Raw genomic sequence first — 20,958 nt, 5'->3', positions numbered from 1 at the left:
CTAGCTGCGCGTGGACAGGGCAGGCGGCGTGAAGCACGTCGCGAGCTGCTGACGTGGAAGTAGACAGGCGGGCAGGCGGGTGACGATGGTCAAACGGGCGTTGTCCTGACGAAGATTGCGTGCGGACTGGCGGGCTGGTGGTGCTGCTCGCGAGCAGGCGTTGACTCCGAGGACAGGACGTGGACTTGCTGCTGACGTGAAGATTGCTGACGGGCGACTGCTGACGACGAGCTGTACTGTGCTGAGGCAGCGCTGAGGAACAGCGCCTGACTGCTGGCTGACGACGAGCTGTACTCTGCTGACAGGACTGACGACAAGCTGTACCTGTGCTGACGTGACGTCTGACAAGGTTTGATGTTAGGCAGCGTCAGACCCTGTGCCCTGGAGACACATTGCGTGGAGCTGTGTGTCAACGGCCTGGAGCAGGACTGGCGTGTGCTGCAGACTGCAGACTTGCACTCTGCAGGCAGAAGCTGAGTTCAGAGCTGAGCTCTAATACCAAATGTGAGAGCAGAGGATCGAGATACAGCCAGATTCAGTAGGCAGTGTGAGAGAGAGAGACAGAGTTGAAGCACGACACCCTAGAGAATAGACTAAATGAGTGTAAACTGAAAGTACAAAGTACAACCCTTAAACCTTAGGGTTGTAGGGGGGTGTTCACACCCGACACACACTAAGTGCCTAAATGTGTGTAACATAAGCACATAAGTACATACGATAATAAGACCATAAGTCTGGGGGAAAAAACCTCTCCTACCGAGAGTAAAAAGTGCCCCAGTGTCCTACTGATCACCGACACTCCCATATGAGCGTAGGCGTAAGTAAGGCGTGAGTAAAATACCCAACACTCTCCAAAGTCAGATGACAATCAGGTTACATTCTTCTTCAATAAGCTACCCGGAAAATACTTCAATTTCATTCAACACATCATCTCCCAACCTCGATTGCCAACCTTCTATGAGTTTGAGTGCCAGTTCTTGTGTTACACAAGGCTGCATGATCAAGACCACAAGAAATCCTCATCACAGCCTTATTCAGAGCAGAGGGGGTTGGTTGCCTCTTCTTCAGGAGGGAAAACCACCAGTGGCAAAAACTCGCAAAATGCAAAGGCAAGCCAATCAAAGGATGACTCCTCTTCCTCAAAAGGAACCAAAGAATCTAGACCTATCTAGCAGAAACTCCCTAAGAAAAACCGGTTTTGCACACGCTGCCAGAGAGCAGGCCATGTGGACGAGGAGTGTCGCTCCAAGGCCCAAGGTCTTCCACCTAAAAAGCCTTTGCAAACCGCTGTGACTGCACAGTCCAACGGGGCTACACCTTCCGCTCCTACTTCATCTGCTCCTTCAGCACCCGCCGTTGCTGCTAGACATGTGGCTCAAGTACAGCCTCAGCAACCCATCTCTTTCACTATCCCTAAGGGGTTGATTGGTCTGCAAGTTCCGATCCCGTTGCACTTCATGCATCTATCTCACCTTCCTCCCTACCTCGTCAAGCATTCCCTTGGCAAAGCCCTGCTACTGGATATACGCAATGGTAGCCACCTTCTTAGACTAGCATGTCTCTAGGTCCTTTCGGATACCTTAGGTCAGTCTAGCATTAATTTTTCGCACTCTTAGAGTCGGGCCCATAGGATTCATTGTCCTTAGCTTTTTCATTCTTTTGACTTCCACTGCATTTACTCACACACATACACATTCATTGCATTTATTTTGAGTTAGATTTCCTTTCTGTTATGTTTTACTTTGTAGCATCTCAGCATCTCTTTTGCAAGGTTTTGTCTTTCAATGTAGGGCTAATTTGCAGATTGCTTTGGTCCTACCTCGGCTAGAGACGTGGAGATGCACACCGTTCCTTTCATGGTTTCATCATCCTAGGAGTGCTTGCTCTTCTTCCAGCATGGTGGTTTCCCCTCCCGAGACGGATCATGCAGCATCTCTCTCGATGCTATCATGGCGGCGACTTCTACCTTGCTCTTCTAGCGGGGTGCTTCATCCACTTTATCCACTTCCTCTTCTTTCATTCCTTATGGTTCTCGGCATCATCCAAAGACCGACATTACACTCCTCTTCCTTCTTCGGCATCTACGTCCAGGTTGAGAGGGGGTTCCTACCCTTCTTGGTATTCTACAAGCTTCAGCACTTTATATTTGACATCGGCTTTTCCCCCCCTATTGTACCTTACCCTTTGCATTGCATGATTTCATTATCTTTGTACTAGGGCGCTTGGACAAGTGAACAATTTTCCCATGAGGGGCACTGTCCAAGTGGCACCTACTGCATGTAGCATACTTTGCATCTCATTGTGTAAAGTCCCACTTGAGAGGATCCTAAGCTGTTTCCACCAGCGGCTGTTGTTACCACACCACCATCCTCCATCACATGAATACCTCATCACCTATTTTTCCTCGTCATCAACACCCTGAGTAGATGGGTTAGCTTGTACTGTTTTGTGATGTGTTGGGTGTACCCTCCCTACTCCCGTCTTCTGGGTCACTTTTACTCAATCGGCCACATCCCAAAAAATTTACCTCACTTATTCAAAAGAAAAAAGAAGTTTAATGTAGTTCCATCCGCCTTAGTAGGGCTTGGTAGGCCACTCGGCAGCCGACGTGCACCCTTTGTCCAATGCCCTATCCTCTCTGGGGTGACTACTTGGATTCCCTTGGTAAGATAACCATCGCCTCTGTAGTCTTAAGAGGTAGGCCACTGGGTAGCCAACGTGCACCCTTTGTCCGATGCCCTGAGTGCTTTGGGGTGGGATGCCTTGGGGTCAATAAACATCACAGTGGTTGGCCTAACCTTTCGGCTTAGTTTTGGGCCTGAGAGGGGGTGTTGTGCTAATAAATGCACTTAGCCACTTAAACAGCCCCAAAACATGCTTATTTTAGGCTTATTTTAGCCAAAACCCTAAAATGGGGAGCGGATCGAGTGAGTTAAGTGGGAGAGGATCTAGAACTCTAATTTTCTATAAATAGGAAGCCAGCCTTCCGCTCTTGTTCAATCTCGTTTTTGCAAATTTCAAGTGTTTCAGCTTACTTCTCACACCCCGTCCACAAGGGACATCTCAATCGAAGTTGTCAATTGCTGTCTCCATTAATTGGCATCTAATTTCTAGCCCTCTTCACATAGTTTGGAGCTTATTCCAACCAGGCGACTACTGTTCCTGTGCAGACCTACTGCCATACAGCCTGCTACATCATCACAGTCCTATAGTCTGCGTTTTTAGTCTTTCTCTCTCCTGCAGGCTGTCTTGCTTGCATTTTTAGTCTTTCTCTCTCCTGCAAGCTGTCCTGCCTACGTTTTTAGTATTTCTCTCTCCTCACTGTTGTCTACATCAGATCCAGCTTCTCACTACTACATTTGCTGGTGTTCGACATTCGAAGGCTGCCTTCTTGCTGTGATTCGGGATCCATTCAGAGTACAACACACTCTCTAGCTCATCACCCTTGCCCTAATCCTTAAGATACAAAAGTTCAAGGTTCAGTATTCATTCATTGCATAGTGTTTTTGTTGTTTGAGCATCGTATTATTCAGTACTTATATCACTTCATTTATTCACTGTGTTCATTGTCTCTAAGTTACCCTAACCCTAACTGTGTTCTTTTATCAGTCTGTGCTTTGTCGTACGGTTTCTGTTTATGTTTCTATGTTAAGGTATCTCAAACCTCTCTTGGTCTCTTCTCTAGAGGGAACTTCCTTCTAGCAATCATTGCAACTGGTAGAAACATGACATTCACTTTTTTGGTTGAGGGTGGCTGCCTGCAATGAGAGCCCTTGGACCAAACAAAGTTCACATGATGCTCCAAACACAGGATCAGAGCAGTGGCACACTATGATAGGAAGTGGCAAATAGACCTGGACCCAACCACCTACCTATTGGATGGAGATATTGGGCTTATCAAAAGAGGCCTCTTCCAAGATTACAGCACGATCTAGGAGAGAGGGTGTGAAGGGATCCATTCCTTGATAGGACATGCGGCATACCATTATTTGGCTACACTACAAGGCTAGAGGGATGATTCAGATGAACAAGATCAAAGATTGCCATCAGCCATCTTCCACTGGCACAGAAGGCATCTCAGACCATTTCTTATCAGATTTTTGGAGAAGGCTAGATCACAGCTTTAGGCCTAGGAAGATATCCCTCTTCCTATGGCTAGCTTACAGGAGCTTAGCAATTGGCACTTGTCTTGGATATGCAAGGGATCCACTAGCATACGTGAGGTATGATGAGCCAAAGAACACATACAGGCATTGCCTATGGGACTATCCTAGAGCTCAGGAGGTGTGGAGGAGATCCATAGGATGATATTCCACAGCATAGCAAAGACCATGGTCGCCACGTGGGAACCGGTAGCTTGGGTCATAGATAGAGGCTCAGCATATGCCTATGAGGATGTTCAAGAGAGCCTTCTTTCCTCGCCATAGGAAGGCATTTGAGAAGGATGTCCACTCAACATTACTCGCAGGCACACTGGACCCCAGAAAATTGTCACGAATGGGAGTCGATTTCTAGTATTATAGCCTTGTACATAGGTATTATGGACCGCAACGTGCAGTCATGCTATACACCTTCAGGCTGTATCCACACCAGAGACTATTTCGAGGATTTGGACACAGATTATCCATGCTCTCCACAGGAGATGGGAGAGGATGCAGGGCATCTTCGAGCAGATGAGAAGGACAGAGGCCTTCCTACGAACTAGGGATTCAAGCACCTTCTTTCATATTGCCCCTCAGATGGTCTGGCATTATAGCCCACCAGATTGGTTGTTCACACAACCATTGTATTTGTGATGTACATAGCTACTCTATAAAGAGTTCCTTGTACTTTGTATTTTACCTCAGGAGAATTTTCTCCAAGGTGTTATTAATAGAAAATTTTTGCAATGTAGGCATACTCTTCAATCTTTGGAACAATGCATGCTTGGTCACAATATTCCACACCCTCATTAGGATCTGATTGCCATACTCACTCTAGAACCAAAGCAGACTTCTTGCAGTCAAACCCAATAACCTGAATATCATCCCTGATAACATCAAAGGCTATGGTCAGTAACCAATTTACCATTTGATGGTATTTGCAAATGAGACCTCAAGGGACTAGACAGTGAAACAAGAGCCATTTTTACTGATTTTCAAGATAAAGACACGTAGAATATTACCATATACTGATTGGAATAACCACACAAGCTACCACTTGTCTCGCTGCAGCTGAAACCTCTAGCTTGCATGTACAATCACTACACAGTGTGAACAAAAACCCCTCAATCTCTCCATTCTATCTCAACAAGAAAAGAGCCTCCAGCTCTCAAGAGTACACATCAATGCAAAAGTCCACACTCCTGATATCTCTTCAGTCGGACCCTAATGAAAAGTTTGCAATCATAAGGAGGACCTGTGCTTACCCGGAGGCGAGGCTAACAGCTAAGCAGGGGCTTTGCTATCACACAGATTGAGCAGTGATAATTGAGACTTCACCAACAAGACTGTGGGTACTCAACTGGCAGCCATCAACAGCTTCCCTGCAACCAGGTGCCCTGTATTTGCTCGCTGTCGCCCTGTACGAGGTCATCTCCTTGAAAGTGGCCCCTACTTCTTTCCCTTTTGTATATCTGGTTTCTGTAGAGGTTTTGGTTGACCTTGGTTTTCCATCCAAAGAGGATTTATAGAATTTTCTTTCATTGGGGGAGAAAACCTAGCATCAGTTGGGTCCACTTACACCAGCTTTGAATTTTTGCAAATAATACGTTTGGGTAACAACAATGGAATAAGATTCCAACCTGAAAGAAATCAATTTCTCCAAATCCATGAGTGAAATGGCTTTCAGGAAAAAACCTTCCATAACTAACATAGCCCTGTATCAATAAAATGTAGTAGATTTTTAGTGCAAACCATAATTTACTTTACATCAGACACACAAACCAGTTCCAGAATAAATTGTGAAGAGATGGTACAAAATGTATTTCCATTGTCAGTACGCTAAGCAAGAATATCATCTCCACCAAGATCTTACATTTTGTGATCGATTTTGTATGTCTTGACAAAAACGAAGAACCAAATCAGAGTCCTGCATTGCAAATTTGGGTTTCTTTTGAAAAGCTTTCATGCTACAATGCCTGTGAAAGAATTTCAGTGATAAAAAGCTTAGGAAATTATGTTGTCTAACTAGTAGCTTTTAATGACCACAGGTGGAATCCTGCCTGGACAATTCCAATGCTTATAACAATGCCAAAATAAAAGATCCACAAACCTTGAAGTACTACCTTCAATCTAATTTGTCTAGAATGCTTTGAAGAAAGATTTCTTGTTTTCATGATTTGCTGCATTTGTAATGCTACTTTTTATACAAAATACATTATCCTTGAAGTTTAAGCTCTTATAGTATAATGTATTACCTGCCCCTCAAGTTCCAGCTCCTTTCCGATTTTATCTGTCTGTGAGTGTGCTCAGGATTGAAATTTTCCACATATTCAACTACTATGCAACAGCAAAACCAAGGATACAAAATCATAAAGATAGTTGTTTCTGTCCAAAGCATAACATGTGGAAGTAGGCATAGCAGCTATGTTCCAAAATGAGGACCATGCAAGTAAGATCCCTGCAGTATGTAGGCAGCAAAGTTTTTGTTTTGTCATGATAAAATTTCATTCTTCCTGCAGCAAAATTAAGAACCTGCGAAAATACACTGGAATATCACAAAAATAGTATCTGTGCCTCATCAAGAGGAGCATCTTAATTTCAGTAGTGTGAAGTACAAGAGTAAGTTTTCCTTGTGTGGAAAGATATGGACGTCAGACCATAAATTCTGATACAAGTCCTCAAAATACAGCTCTCTTCAGGTGGTCTTGAAACCTGTCATTTACCAGAAATTTTGCAGAATTCCTGTTCTTTCTTGCTCAGAGACAGTCATCCCTTCATGGGCACCCCTTCATGGACCTTTGCACCAAGTTTTCAATGGATCCACCCAGGTACAGCTCAGTGCTATCAATTTGTATAAGAAACCATTCAAGCACCAGATGGCCCCACCTTCACAGCATGTGCCATTCAAGCGCCTTCAAAACACTTTCTCCACATTCCCTTGAGGGACCTACTATGAATCATGTTGTATTAGCTGCTATGTGGCATATTGCTGCCTATTGGCCATTCTTTCACTCTTGCATTGCTTAATCAAGTTGCTAATATATAATTCCTTATGGTCTTAAGGAGAGATGGTAGCCTGACTAGGCCATCATTGTTCTTGAGGAGACCTTGGCAAAATTGATCTGGTTATGCAGAGGGAGGTCTTGTTGCCAAGCTGATGTTTCCTAGTCTATAGCCATGTGGAGAGCATTGGGAGAGTTTTGCTGCCCCACATCCTTACTTGCAACCATCCTTTGGAGGCCCTTCAGGAATCAGTCCATTGGAAGTTTTACCACTATTGAATTGATTCCTCCTAGTAATAAATCAAGGGTCAACTATTAAGGTAGTTTCCAGCTCCATTTTGGTCACCCATTGTAGTCTTTGGGCACCCAGTTTATGGCACACTGAAACATCTTGATTTTGTAAGTGAGATTGAGATATTGCTTCTTGCTGTCTTGATGTTGTTTAATGTATCAAATTCTGAGTAGGTTGATCACGAAATTCTTGTGAAGAAGAAGAAAAAGGAGAATGAGAGAAAGAGATTCAAACCAGCACATCCAAAGTTCAAACACAGTCACATGTGATAATCAGTCGCTTGTGAGAACCAGCAACACAAAGGAGTTGAAGTCAAAAGCTCCTGAAAAAAACATGAAAGGCATGAAGAAGGTGACGAGTATAGCAGTCTAGCATATAAGTTTGCAGGCTGTGATGTGAGCAAGCATGAATCAGGCATAGTCCTTGGGCAACCAGGAACGAAAACACGACCTCAGTGAGTGTGCCAAAGGTGTGCAGTCATATTAACACTCAGATCCTGCCAATGGAAATAGACTCACCTAATAGTTTGTGGGCAGTATGACTGAGGTGACTCATGTGAATTGTGAATGAAGTGACATAAGTTGACTTGTGTCACCAGCAAAACTTCTGACTTCGCAAAAATGGGAGATGTCAATTTGGATTTGGCATCCATTCCATTTAGATTTGAAAACATGAACATTTGTGGCAGCAGAAGCTGTGTTCTTTCCTCTTAGGATATTCTTGAGAGCAAAATATTGGGTGATAAATTTTTCAATAATAAGGTCAGTCTTTCAAACAACTCAAGCAAGACAAGCACATGTGATGCTCTGAGTGCTATGGAAAAGGCTAGTCAGGTAAGTAATTGAAATCCGGGAATCACGATGGGCTGGCCTCAGCCCCTGCATGCAGCTCAAGCAAAATATTGGGTGATAAAATTTTCAATAATAAGGTCAGTCTTTCAAACAACTCAAGCAAGACAAATACATGTGATGCTGTGAGTGCTATGGAAAAGGCTAGTCAGGTAAGTAATTGAAATCCTGGAATCATGATGGGCTGGCCTCAGTCAGCCCCTGCATGTAGCTCAAAGCATCAGTGAGGGTGGGGAACAGAGATAGGAGATGAGGATGAGGAGGAGGAGAAGGGCTGGCACAAAAAGTGAGAATGGCTAAATGACTGAGAGCAGAGGGGCTGGCACATATAAGTAGGGCAAAATGCTGAAACTGGTTGACCTGCATTTAATGCAGGTAACCATCATAAATAGCCAAGCATAGTAGATAAAATGCACTAAGATGCTGCCTACTCCCAATTAAATGGATCTCGCCTGCCTAGAAATGACTGAAACAGGCTGCCATGTAACAACGGTATATCTCCACGTCAAATGTCCAAGACAAATAAATATGTTGGCAGAGCTCCTAATGTCCTCTTCTGACTCAGACTAAGGCTCATAGGCAAGAGATGACCATATATGACATAGATGACTATTAACACCCCCTCTTAGATCTTGAATGTGGCAAAAGGCCAAAGAAGATGGAATAGATCCAAGCATGGCACAAAGAATGCCACTATCGATGAAATCTATTGATGAAAATGCCGGCCAAGGAGTATGATCTCCTCTCCAAATGAAACTCCGATCCAACAAGAGGCCATCATAGACCAATGGGAGTGGAGAGGCCTCAAGTAGACCACTCTAATGATATCCAGTCGCGAATGGATGAGCCAACCTCTGACTCAATGGAGAGATAGCAAGGAGCTATCAAATGGGCACTAACCCACTGTGAAAAGAGCAACAAGGACCAAGGACCATGGGATGAGCATGCTAGTGGGAGGTGGCTCGATGAGGAAGGAGAGACCACCGCATGAAAGAAAGGCTTATAGAAGACTAAGATCATTAAAGAATCTCCTTCTGATCCTAAGAATTTGCCTCTCGAATAAAAAAGGGCCAAAGAAGCCATAGTTGCATCTCCAAGAATATACCCTTTTGAAAGGGATGGAAGTTAAGAGGGAACCATCAGAGGAGATAGTGGGGGATGAGCTGATACCTGTGGGATAGAGGGTATACAAATAGGAACAAGTGCAGCAAGAGAAAACTACCCCAAATTTTTCTTCACATTGCAAGGATAATGGAGCTGATATAGCCCCCTCTCCAACTCCTATCACAAGAATGGGTCCTAATTGACAGTCCTCAAGGAATTAGCCTCCTACGTTGTGAAGACAACCTGAGTACCGAATCTCGTGAGGCCACGAGCAAAGAGAAGGTGGAATTCCAAGTATGAAACATGTAGGACTACCTATATGGAGCTCTGATATGGACATTTGGAAAACAAAGGCAATCTGCCAACATCACAATAGGCAGTGATAAGATGTTGCCATTAGTGATTGTAACCTCTTGAGGACAAAGATCTTGGAGTCCTAAGACTTGAAGCACCATTGTTGATGAGCGAGTACCTCTTTAAAGACAAGACACCAAAGAAGACTCCTCCAATCGACGGGTGTGAAGGAACATTGACTTTGTGGTAATAGCAGAGGTAGAGGGAGATGTAGATGGAGGTTGTAACCAGCCTTCCTTTTGTGTTACACTAATTACAGCAAGAACAAAATTCGCATCAACTGAAAATGCAACATTACAGCTTAATCTTGGCAAAAGGCATTGAGCTTAAAAAATCATTACATGCTGATTAGCCTCTTAAACAGCCCCAAAACATGCTTATTTTATGAAAAAAGAAAAAAACATTGCACAGTTCGAGAGAGTGTCAATGAAACCTTTATTTAGGAGGGTCCATCCACATCTATAAATAGACGGGTTACCCCATTCAATCTTCAGCCTTTTGTGCAGGTTTTTCACTCTACCATACAGATTTCAGTCATCAACCACCTACCATCTATTGTCCAGTCATCACCGGCTGCAACCCATCACTGTCCAGCCCTAGGTGGCCTATTTTCAGCCATCCCCCCAACTCTCTAAAGGTCTCCATCTGTTGCATTATCATATCACTAAGTGTGAACCCACTAAGGATAAAAAAGGTGGTGCAATGAATGTGCCATAACCAAGGATGGACTACGTGGGTGTGGTCCAACTATAGAGTAACTGACGTATCCCCATGTTGGTCACCTGGCATGCCAATGAGTAATATCCTACCACATTACCAAGGCATGTAGTGGATGCCAGCTCATATAGAGCTCGAGATCTCAACACACTCCATGTATCAATCTTGATTTTGAGCTTCAAGAATTTTCCATTAAGGAAGGGGATGATCTAAAAGTCAAGTTGGCCGAATTTTGGTGGTTACTTGCGGAGTTTGCCACTATTGGCTCCCCGAAGTCAGATGACAATCAGGTCACATTCTTTTTTAACAAGTTGCCAACAAATACTTCCATTTTATCCAACACATTATCTCACTATTTAGATTGCCAACCTTCTATGAGTTTGAGTACTGGTTCTTGCGTTACACAAGGCTACACGATCAAGTCCATAAGAAATCCTCCACACATACTTATTCAAAGAGTGGAATGGTTACTCTTCTTCAAGAGGGAAAACCAATAGTGGCAAGAACTCGCAAGATGCGAAGCCAAGCCAATTATAGGTTGACATCTCTTCCTCAGATGAAACGAAAGAAACAAAACCCCTCCAGCAACAAATCCCCAAGAAAAATAGGTTTTGTATCCATTGCCAGAGATCAGGCCATGTGGACAAGGAATGTTGTACCAAGGTCCAAGGTACTCTAGCTAGAAAACCTTAGCAACCCACTGCGACTACCTCCATTCCGGCTAGCTAGTTCAATGGGGCTAAGCCTCCAATTGCTATCCCATCTGCTCCTTTGGCCCCCATAGCTGCTGGACATGTGGCATGTGGACAACCTCGACAGACAGTCTCTTTCACTACCCCGAGAAACTAACTCATCGGTTTGTAAGTTTTGATACCATTGCAATTTACACATCCACTTCCCATTCACCTCCATCTAGGACTACCTCATCACCTTGTCAAGTGTTTCATTAGCAAAGCCCTACTAGTAAGCACACGTGATGGTGGCTACATCCTTGGCTTATCCCCTTCTTCGCAATCTTAGTTCTTTAGGCTATTGAGTCGAACCCATAGAATTTTTTTCTTAGATTTTCATTCTTAAGTCTTCCGTTGCATTAACTCAGACACACGTACGCATACTTGCATCATTACATTGTTCATTCACTTATCTTTTTTTTCCAGTTTTGTTTGCTTTTTACTACTGACCTTTGTGCTCACAGACCATCTCTTTTGCAGGTTTTTTTTTTCAGTGTAGGGCTAACCTACAAGTTTGCACCAGTCCTACCTAGGCTAGAGATTTGGGATGCACGCTATTCCATTTATGGTTTCATCATCCTAGGAGTTTTGCTCTTCTACCAGCATGAAAGCTTCTCCTCCTAAGGTAGATCGTACAACATTTCTCTTGGTGCTATCATGGCGATAACTTCTATCATGTTTTTCTAGTTAGGATGCTTCCTCACATCATGGCGATAACTTCTATCATGTTTTTCTAGTTAGGATGCTTCCTCACATCATGGGTTTCGGCACCTCGCAAAGACCGACATCCATTTCTTCCTCCTTCGACATCAACATCCAAGGTTGAGATGGGGTTGCTACTCCTCTTGGTATTCTACAGGTTTTGACACTTGTCTTTGATATTGGCCTTTGCCCCCTTTTGTGCCTCCTCCTTTTGCATTGCACGATTTCATCATCTTTGTAAAGGGTGCTTCGGCAAGTGAACAGTTTCCTCCACAAGGAACACTATCCAAGTGACACCTGCTACATGAGTAGCATACTCATTATACAGAGCACCACTAGACAAATCCTAAGTTGCTTCCATTGGCAGCTTATACACCACACCACCATTACTTCCTCACCCTTCCATCATCATCAACACCCTCGAGTGGATGGATAGCTTTTCCATTTTGTGATGGGTTGGACCTAACCATCCCTTCTCATTCTCCTATATGGAAAAGTTACTTAATTGACCACAAGCCATCTCTCGAAACACCTTTTAACCAAAAAACCACCTTTAGAAAAAACAAAAAAAAGACTAAACATTGTTCATTATGGTTCCATCTGTCTTTGTGGGACTTGATAGGCTACTAAACAACCGACAAGCGCCATTTGTCCAATAACATGACCTCTCTGAGATGACTACTTGGACTCCCTTGGTAAGATAACCATCACCTCTATAGTCTTGGTAGGCCACTGGGCAACCACTGTGCACCCTTTGTCTAATGCCCTCGCTACTTTTGGGTGGGACGTCTTAGGCAAACCTTGGTTGGCCTTTCTTTTAGCCCTGTTTTGCGCCTAAGAGAGGGTATTGAGCTTAAAAATGTATTACATGCTGATTAGCCTCTTAAACAACCCCAAAACATGTTTATTTAATGAAAAACGCAAAAACGGTGCGCAATTCGAAAGAGTTTCAGTGCAACCCTAATTTGGGAGGTTCCATCCACATCTATAAATAGACAAGCTGCCCCATTCAATCTTCATCCTTTTGTGTAGGTTTCTCACTCTACCGTGCAAATTTCAACCATCTACCATCTGTTGTCCAGCCATCACCGACTACAGCCCATCACTATCGAGCCCTAGGCAGCCTGTTTTCAACCATCACCTTACTATCTACAAATCTCCATGTTCTGTATCATCAAAGCCGATCAACCTACATTTTCAACATCTGGTACCAGGCAACAAGCTACTGCCATGTCTCCCACCAAACAACTACTATAGTACTTGGATTATTGCTGTCTAGCAGGCCGCCTACATCAGCACACACCTCTCTTGTTGCCTAACTAGTATCTACCTCGGATGACCAATTTTCAGCCTTCTCTAGTGGTAGACTGCTACATTTACCAGATTTCAGCCTCCAACCATGTTTTTTGCTGACCAGCCTGCTGCCCTTCATTATGGAGTAAAGCAGCCCAAAATGGGTGTGGCTTGTCCCTAGCCCAAACTGCTGCTGCCTGTTGGCTGGCAGTCTTTCAAGGCTGTTGCTTGCTGTTCCAATGTCTTCTAGGATCTGCTGCCTGCTACTCCAAGGTGAGTCTGATGGCTGCTCTAGCCTCCAAACAACAGGTACAGCCTGTTTTCTCTCTCCCAATCTTCATCAAGCTCCAAAATGGCTAGAATGTTGGGTATTTTACTCACGCCTTACTTACGCCTACGCTCATATGGGAGTGTCGGTGATCAATAGGACACTGGGGCACTTTTTACTCTCGGTAGGAGAGGTTTTTTCCCCCAGACTTATGGTCTTATTATCGTATGTACTTATGTGCTTATGTTACACACATTTAGGCACTTAGTGTGTCGGGTGTGAACACCCCCCTACAACCCTAAGGTTTAAGGGTTGTACTTTGTAGCTTTCAGTTTACACTCATTCAGTCTATTCTCTTGGGTGTCGTGCTTCAACTCTGTCTCTCTCACTCCCACACTGTCTACTGAATCTGGCTGTATCTCGATCCTCTGCTCTCACATTTGGTATCAGAGCTCAGCTCTGAACTCAGCTTCTGCCTGCAGAGTGCAAGTCTGCAGTCTGCAGCACACGCCAGTCCTGCTCCAGGCCACTGACACACAGCTCCACGCAACGTGTCTCCAGGGCACAGGGTCTGACGCTGCCTAACGTCAAACCTTGTCAGACGTCACGTCAGCACAGGTACAGCCTGTCGTCAGTCCTGTCAGCAGAGTACAGCTCGTCGTCAGTCAGCAGTCAGGCGCTGTTCCTCAGCGCTGCCTCAGCACAGTACAGCTCATCGTCAACAGTCGCCCGTCAGCAATCTTCACGTCAGCAGCAAGTCCACGTCCTGTCCCCAGAGTCAACGCCTGCTCGCGAGCAGCAACTCTGTCTCTCTCACTCTCACACTGTCTACTGAATCTGGCTGTATCTCGATCCTCTGCTCTCACATTTGGTATCAGAGCTCAGCTCTGAAATCAGCTTCTGCCTGCAGAGTGCAAGTCTGCAGTCTGCAGCACACGCCAGTCCTGCTCCAGGCCACTGACACACAGCTCCACGCAACGTGTCTCCAGGGCACAAGGTCTGACGCTGCCTAACGTCAAACCTTGTCAGACGTCACGTCAGCACAGGTACAGCCTGTCGTCAGTCCTGTCAGCAGAGTACAGCTCGTCGTCAGTCAGCAGTCAGGCGCTGTTCCTCAGCGCTGCCTCAGCACAGTACAGCTCATCGTCAGCAGTCGCCCGTCAGCAATCTTCACGTCAGCAGCAAGTCCACGTCCTGTCCCCGGAGTCAACGCCTGCTCGCGAGCAGCACCACCAGCCCGCCAGTCCGCACGCAATCTTCGTTAGGACAACGCCCGTTTGACCATCGTCACCCGCCTGCCCGCCTGTCTACTTCCACATCAGCAGCTCGCGACGTGCTTCACGCCGCCTGCCCTGTCCACGCGAAGCTAGCCTGCCCGCCTGCCCGCGTCAACATCGCGCCTGGTCCGCTTGTCAGACGACCTGCTCCACGTCAGTACTCTGCCACACGCCCAGGTAAATTTTCAAAATTTTTATTATTTCAGCCCAGAATAAAATTCTGGAAGCGGCGGTTCACACGCGGTTGGCACAGATCTACTGCAAAAATAAATTTCATGCAAATTTCTGGACTGAATGGTCAGAAATTTTGGGGCTTTTGTGTATTTGAAGGACAGATGCATTTAAACTGCTGATACAGTCACAGAACGACTGTTTTTGACAGAAATTTTGGCAAAAATTTTGGGATTTATTCATAACAGTGTTGCATTGCACTGTTTGCACCTTGGGAAGCGTGCAGTAAAGAACAGTTTTCTGACAGAGTACGCCCTTGCACATCAATTGCAGAAACGTATTTGCTGCAATTTCTGGAAATTTGCAGATTTCCAGTTCGTACTGCTTTGACATTGCTCATTTTGTCTTTGGAAATTTGTCATCATGGCAAATCAGGGAGGTGATGTTTTTACGTATGTATCCAAAGAGGACAGACTGGACGGAAACAACTATTCCCTTTGGTCATTTATGATGAAAAATGTATTAGTGGCCAAGAATTTATGGGATTATGTCAGTGGAGAGGAAACTCGGCCGGGAGTTGTAGCTCCCGCTACTCCTCCTCCCCATGGCGCACGTGGACAACGGGGACCTCAGCCCGCTCCACCTCAGCCACTTCCTCCAAGAACTGCAGTTCAAAAAGCTTGGGATACCCGTGATGCACAGGCCTTGTCGCTGATTGCTTTGGCAGTTCAGCGGTCCATCATACCTCATATCCGTTCGGCATCTTCTTCACGAGATGCATGGTTGACTTTGGAGCATATATTTGCAGGAAAAAATGAGACACGGATCTCTTTCTTGAAGAAAGAGTTGGAAACTCTGAAGATGCATGAAGGTGATTCTATGCAGGATCACTTAAACAAGATTCAGGACTTGAGGGAGCAGCTCATGAATGTAGATGAGTATTTTTCGGATGCACAGTTGATATCCACCACCTTGAATTCCCTACCTCCTTCGTACTTGTCTTTTCATACTGCATTGAACCTCACAATGAGGATTGCTGAGCACCCACTCACTTTTATTCAGCTGGTTAGCTTGCTTCTAGAGGAGGAGCAAACACGGAAAAATAGTGGTGTGGATGCTATAGTCTCTGAGCAGGCTTTTGTGGCACGACAGAAAGGCAAGAACAGCAAGGTGAAAAATGCTCCACAGAGTTCTGGCACTTCGGGCACATCGCAGAATCAGTCACAAGGGGGGACGCAAGCAAAGAAAGGAAAATGTCATTATTGTAAGAAGCCCGGCCACTATATCACTGAGTGCAGAAAGCGCATTGCCAAAGAGAAGAAAAAGAAGTCAGGAATGTCTGTTTCTACTACTCCTTCCACTGCTAGTGAGTCCGCGTCCTTTGTTGTGGACCGGACTATTATTTTTACACTTGCAGTTATGATATCTCTTGGGCCGATAGAGCACTTAGCTCTACAGAGGATGCTGACACTTGGTTCTTTGACAGTGGTGCTTCTAGACATATCACATCTCGCAGAGATTTGTTTGCTTCAGTTAGTGCACCTCCCGTTGGGAAATCGGTACAGTGTGCCAATAATGCATCATACCCTATTCGTGGTATTGGGGAGATTCAGCTCACAGCCATTGATGGCTCTATTCTCCGCCTGCAGGATGCTTTGTTTGTGCCTGGAATAAAGAAGAATTTTCTTTCTATTTCTTCTTTGGCACATTGTGGTATGCGGGTCACTTTTGATGATGACCGTTGCATGGTTCGAGAAAAAGAATGCATGACATTGGTCTTGACAGGATCTTTGTGTCATGGTTTATATGAGTTGGATGCTCTTTCAGTAGATCAGTTAGCATACTTGACATCCACTCTTACTCCTGCTATGATACAGGCGAAGTTATGGCATGCTCGTTTAGGGCATGTAAACTTTGGCAGCTTGATGCTTTTACAGCGTACTCAGATGCTGGATGGCTTACCTCTCTTGGAGAGACCTCCTGAGCACTTATGCGAGGGATGCATTTTGGGGAAAATGCATCGTTTCTCATTTCCTCGTGATGTTGCTTTCAGGGCAACAACCAGATTGGAGTTGGTGCATTCAGATGTTTGTGGGCCTATGCAGACCATGTCATTGGGTGGTTGTTATTATTTTGTGACATTCATTGATGACTTCACACGTTTTTAATGGGTCTATTGTTTGAAAAAGAAGTCAGAAGTGTATGATGCATTTTTGGCTTTCAGTGCACTTGTTGAAAACCAATCTAGATGCCACATTAAGACTCTCCGTTCGGACCGAGGGGGGGAATACATGTCCTCTATGCTGAATTCTTTTTTGCAGCAGAAGGGCATAGTACATCAGTATACTACAGCTTATACTCCACAGCAGAATGGGGTAGCAGAGAGGAAAAATCGGTCACTCATGGAGATGGCCAGATGTATGCTGAAGGCAAAGAGCTTGCCTCATAGTTTTTGGATGGAAGCAGTCATGTGTGCTTGCCACATTTTGAACAGATGCCCTACCAAAGCCTTGAAGACCATCACACCATTTGAGGCTTGGAACAGCCGTAAACCTTCTGTTGGTCACTTTCGTACCTTTGGGTGTCTTGCCTATGCCCATATTCCACAGGTACTTAGAAGAAAATTGGACAACAAGGCTGTTAAGTGCATTTTTATGGGATATAGCAATGAGAGCAAAGGCTACAGACTCTATGATCCCGTTACTAAGAAGGTTTTTGTCAGCAGGGATGTTGTTTTTGATGAAAAATCAAAATTATCCTTGGCTGGTTTGGACACATATCAGGCTGCCCGTGATGTTTTTGAAGGGCTGCTGCCCATTACTTTTGGTGATTCAGCTGGAGGTTCACAAAATGAACCTAATGTTCAGCCAGCTGCTCCTATGGAAAGTGCAGAAATTCAGCCATTGGCTGATCGAAATACTCAGCATCATGCTGAAACAGAAATTCAGCAAGAGCTTGCACACAGCCAGGATGCTAGACAGCTACCTAGATGGTATTTGCAGACTATGCAAGATAGTCCTTTGGATGCACCCATGGCTGGTCGTACTAGAAGGCAAACTCGTTTGCATGATTCAGCACATACTATGGAGTTTATTATGGCAGCAAGTACTTTTGATAATGAAGAGCCTGAATGTTATGAGGATGCACAACACAGTGTGCATTGGAAGGCAGCCATGCAAGCTGAATTAGATTCTATTACTAAAAATCACACTTGGGATTTGGTGTCCTTGCCATTTGGGAAGAAAGCCATTGGAACAAAATGGGTCTACAAATTGAAAAGAAAAGCAGATGGATCCATTGATAAATACAAGGCACGGCTGGTAGCTAAAGGCTACGCACAGAAAAAGGGCATTGATTATGAGGAGACATTTGCTCCTACTTCCCGTATGACGACCATTAGGTCTATGATTGCTTTGGCTGCACATTATGGTTGGACAGTTCATCAGCTAGATATCAAGACTGCATTTTTGCATGGGGAACTTCAGGAGGAAGTTTATGTACAGCAGCCCATTGGTTTTGCAGTTGAAGGCTCAGAACATTTGGTATGCAAGCTCAAAAAGGCACTATATGGTTTAAAACAAGCTCCTAGAGCTTGGTATGAAAAGATAGATGCTTTCTTGCTTGGTCAGGGATTTCTAAACAGTTCATCTGAGTCTACCCTTTACGTATGTAAAGAAGGGGGATCTATGCTGATTTTATGTCTTTATGTTGATGACCTTTTGCTCACTGGAACACATGCTGATCAGATTTCAGCATTCAAACAAAATTTGCAGCAAACTTTTGACATGTCTGACTTGGGAGTTTTGCATTACTACTTGGGCATCCAGTTCATACATATTGCTCGAGGTATTGGGTTATCACAGTCAAGGTACATTGGGCAACTTCTTGAGAAGTTTGGCTTACAGGATTGCAAGCCAGTTTGTACTCCCATGGAACCTGGACTGAAACTGTCATTACATGATGACAGTGATTTGTTTGATATACATACATATGCTCCTGCAGTTGGATGCCTTATCTATCTATGCAATACTAGGCCGGACATACAGTTTGCAGTTTCAGCCTTGAGCAGGTATATGCATCAGCCACGTATGTCACATTGGCAAGCTGTCAAGCGTGTTTTCCGCTACTTGTAGGGTACTCGTTCTCTTGGGTTACTTTATGCCAAGGGGGGACCACTGCATTTACATGCTGATAGTGATTCTGATTGGGCTGGTGATTATGATACACATCACTCTACTAGTGGCAATTGTTTCTTTCTTGGCACTTCTTGCATTTCTTGGCTTAGCAAGAAACAATCCACTGTTGCCACATCGTCATGTGAAGCTGAATACAAGGCAGCTTTCACCACCACAGTTGAATGCGTATGGCTTAGACGCTTGCTAGCTGATTTGGATGTATCTGTTACTGAGCCTACTCCTTTGTTCACTGATAGTCAGAGTGCCATTGCAGTGGCATGGAACCCAGTGTTTCATGCTCGCACGAAACACATTGAGATTCACTATCACTTTGTCAGAGAGAGGCTACATGCAGGTGATATCAGCCTTGTCTATTGTCCTACCACCAGTAATGTGGCAGACATCTTCACCAAAGCTCTTCCTCGTGACAAATTTGAAGCATTTCGCGATGCTTTAAATTTGATATCCTTTGGTGGCGGATGATCCTTGTACTCTTGATCACTCTTCACTCCAGGGGGGTTTGTTGGGTATTTTACTCACGCCTTACTTACGCCTACGCTCATATGGGAGTGTCGGTGATCAGTAGGATACTGGGGCACTTTTTACTCTCGGTAGGAGAGGTTTTTTCCCCCAGACTTATGGTCTTATTATCGTATGTACTTATGTGCTTATGTTACACACATTTAGGCACTTAGTGTGTGTCGGGTGTGAACACCCCCCTACAACCCTAAGGTTTAAGGGTTGTACTTTGTACTTTCAGTTTACACTCATTCAGTCTATTCTCTTGGGTGTCGTGCTTCAACTCTATCTCTCTCACTCTCACACTGTCTACTGAATCTGGCTGTATCTCGATCCTCTGCTCTCACATAGAATGGGCTCTCTCCAACCTCAAACAGCCTTGTCCCCTCCTGCATGGAAAGTTTTGCTAAGTGGCAGCATTCCTAATCCATTTCCAACAATTTTCAGCCATCAAATTAATCTTCAGTTCAGCCCTTTGTCCCTACCTTCAAAATTAATTATGTCCATCCATAATTTAATTGGCTAGGCCATTTTGGACCCCCAAGTGGTTATGTGCATTAATTGACCCTTGAACTAGAATCAGTGCCTAGTTCCGAGTGTCGCCACCACTGACACTTACAGCCAAATAAATTCTCTAGGTTCAATTTGAAACCAAATAAATTCTCTAGTTTTTGAATCTCTCTCTCATGTCATGTTCTTCTTTGCATATCTCCAACTATTCTCCTCACACAAGTGACATGTGTCAAATGTAGAGAGTTAGAGGAGACCAAGAGCTCAAGTGGTATAGAGGAGAGCTTTTAGGATGGTCTTTCACGGCACAACCAAGACTATGTAGTGAACTTGGGGGTATCGGGGTAAAGGTGCCTTTGCCTAGCTACCAGTGTATTACTACACTGACAGTACCTGCACACCTGTACACTGCAAGTGGTGGGCGCCCATTGCTGTCACTTTATTTTTTATTCTTTCAATGACATTTGAATAAAAGGAAGGCTGGTCACACATTGTGACTGTTAGAGTTTCCACATCTTCTGTGTCTCTCTCTCTTGCTCTTGCTCCTTCCACCATAGCCCTTGCTTCCACTCGCGTGCTTCCACTCCAGGCTTTCTCCCTTCAACTGGTATCAGAGCCGACCATTCAAGGAGCTTCTTCATCCTTTGCTTCAGCTCGGATTCAAAGCTTCAACTCAAGGTTTCATTGCGGCCATTGTTTCTTTCTCTCAAGGTATGCATTGAGTCTTTTCTTCTTCTGGCTTGCTTCATGCTTGTTAAGGAGCTTCCCAAGGATTAGCTGAGCCTTGTTGAGTGCTTATTGAGCTGAGGAGCAGCCATTTTATCCATTTTGAGTAGTTACAGAGCATGCTATA

At 44.6% G+C, this 20,958-nt stretch overlaps 1 protein-coding gene across 5 annotated transcripts in view; it reads right to left on the bottom strand.

Annotated features, from left to right (window-relative positions):
• The window catches only part of LOC148025651 (G-protein coupled receptor), a 191,152-nt gene that overhangs the window by 150,737 nt on the left and 19,457 nt on the right, over window positions 1-20,958 (bottom strand). For 4 of the 5 annotated variants that reach the window (XR_015693132.1, XR_015693133.1, XM_087692866.1 and 1 more), the window contains exons 2-5: window positions 6,506-6,600; window positions 6,398-6,436; window positions 6,016-6,069; window positions 5,783-5,857 (exon numbers count right to left, since the gene is read on the bottom strand). Coding sequence is in view for 3 of the 5 variants with exons in the window: in XM_087692864.1 (XP_087548990.1) it covers window positions 5,783-5,857; window positions 6,016-6,069; window positions 6,398-6,436; window positions 6,506-6,600 (263 nt within the window). In the remaining 2 variants the exon portion in view is untranslated. Of the gene's footprint in view, window positions 1-5,782; window positions 5,858-6,015; window positions 6,119-6,397; window positions 6,437-6,505; window positions 6,601-20,958 lie in introns of all 5 variants that reach the window. The other variant, XM_087692865.1, reaches the window with a different exon arrangement.

Source organism: Lygodium microphyllum, chromosome 14 (genome assembly GCF_053477565.2).
Source record: "Lygodium microphyllum isolate KBCC chromosome 14, Lygodium_microphyllum_v1.1.10, whole genome shotgun sequence".
NCBI lineage: Eukaryota > Viridiplantae > Streptophyta > Polypodiopsida > Schizaeales > Lygodiaceae > Lygodium > Lygodium microphyllum.
This window is presented reverse-complemented; position numbering and strand designations above follow the sequence as displayed.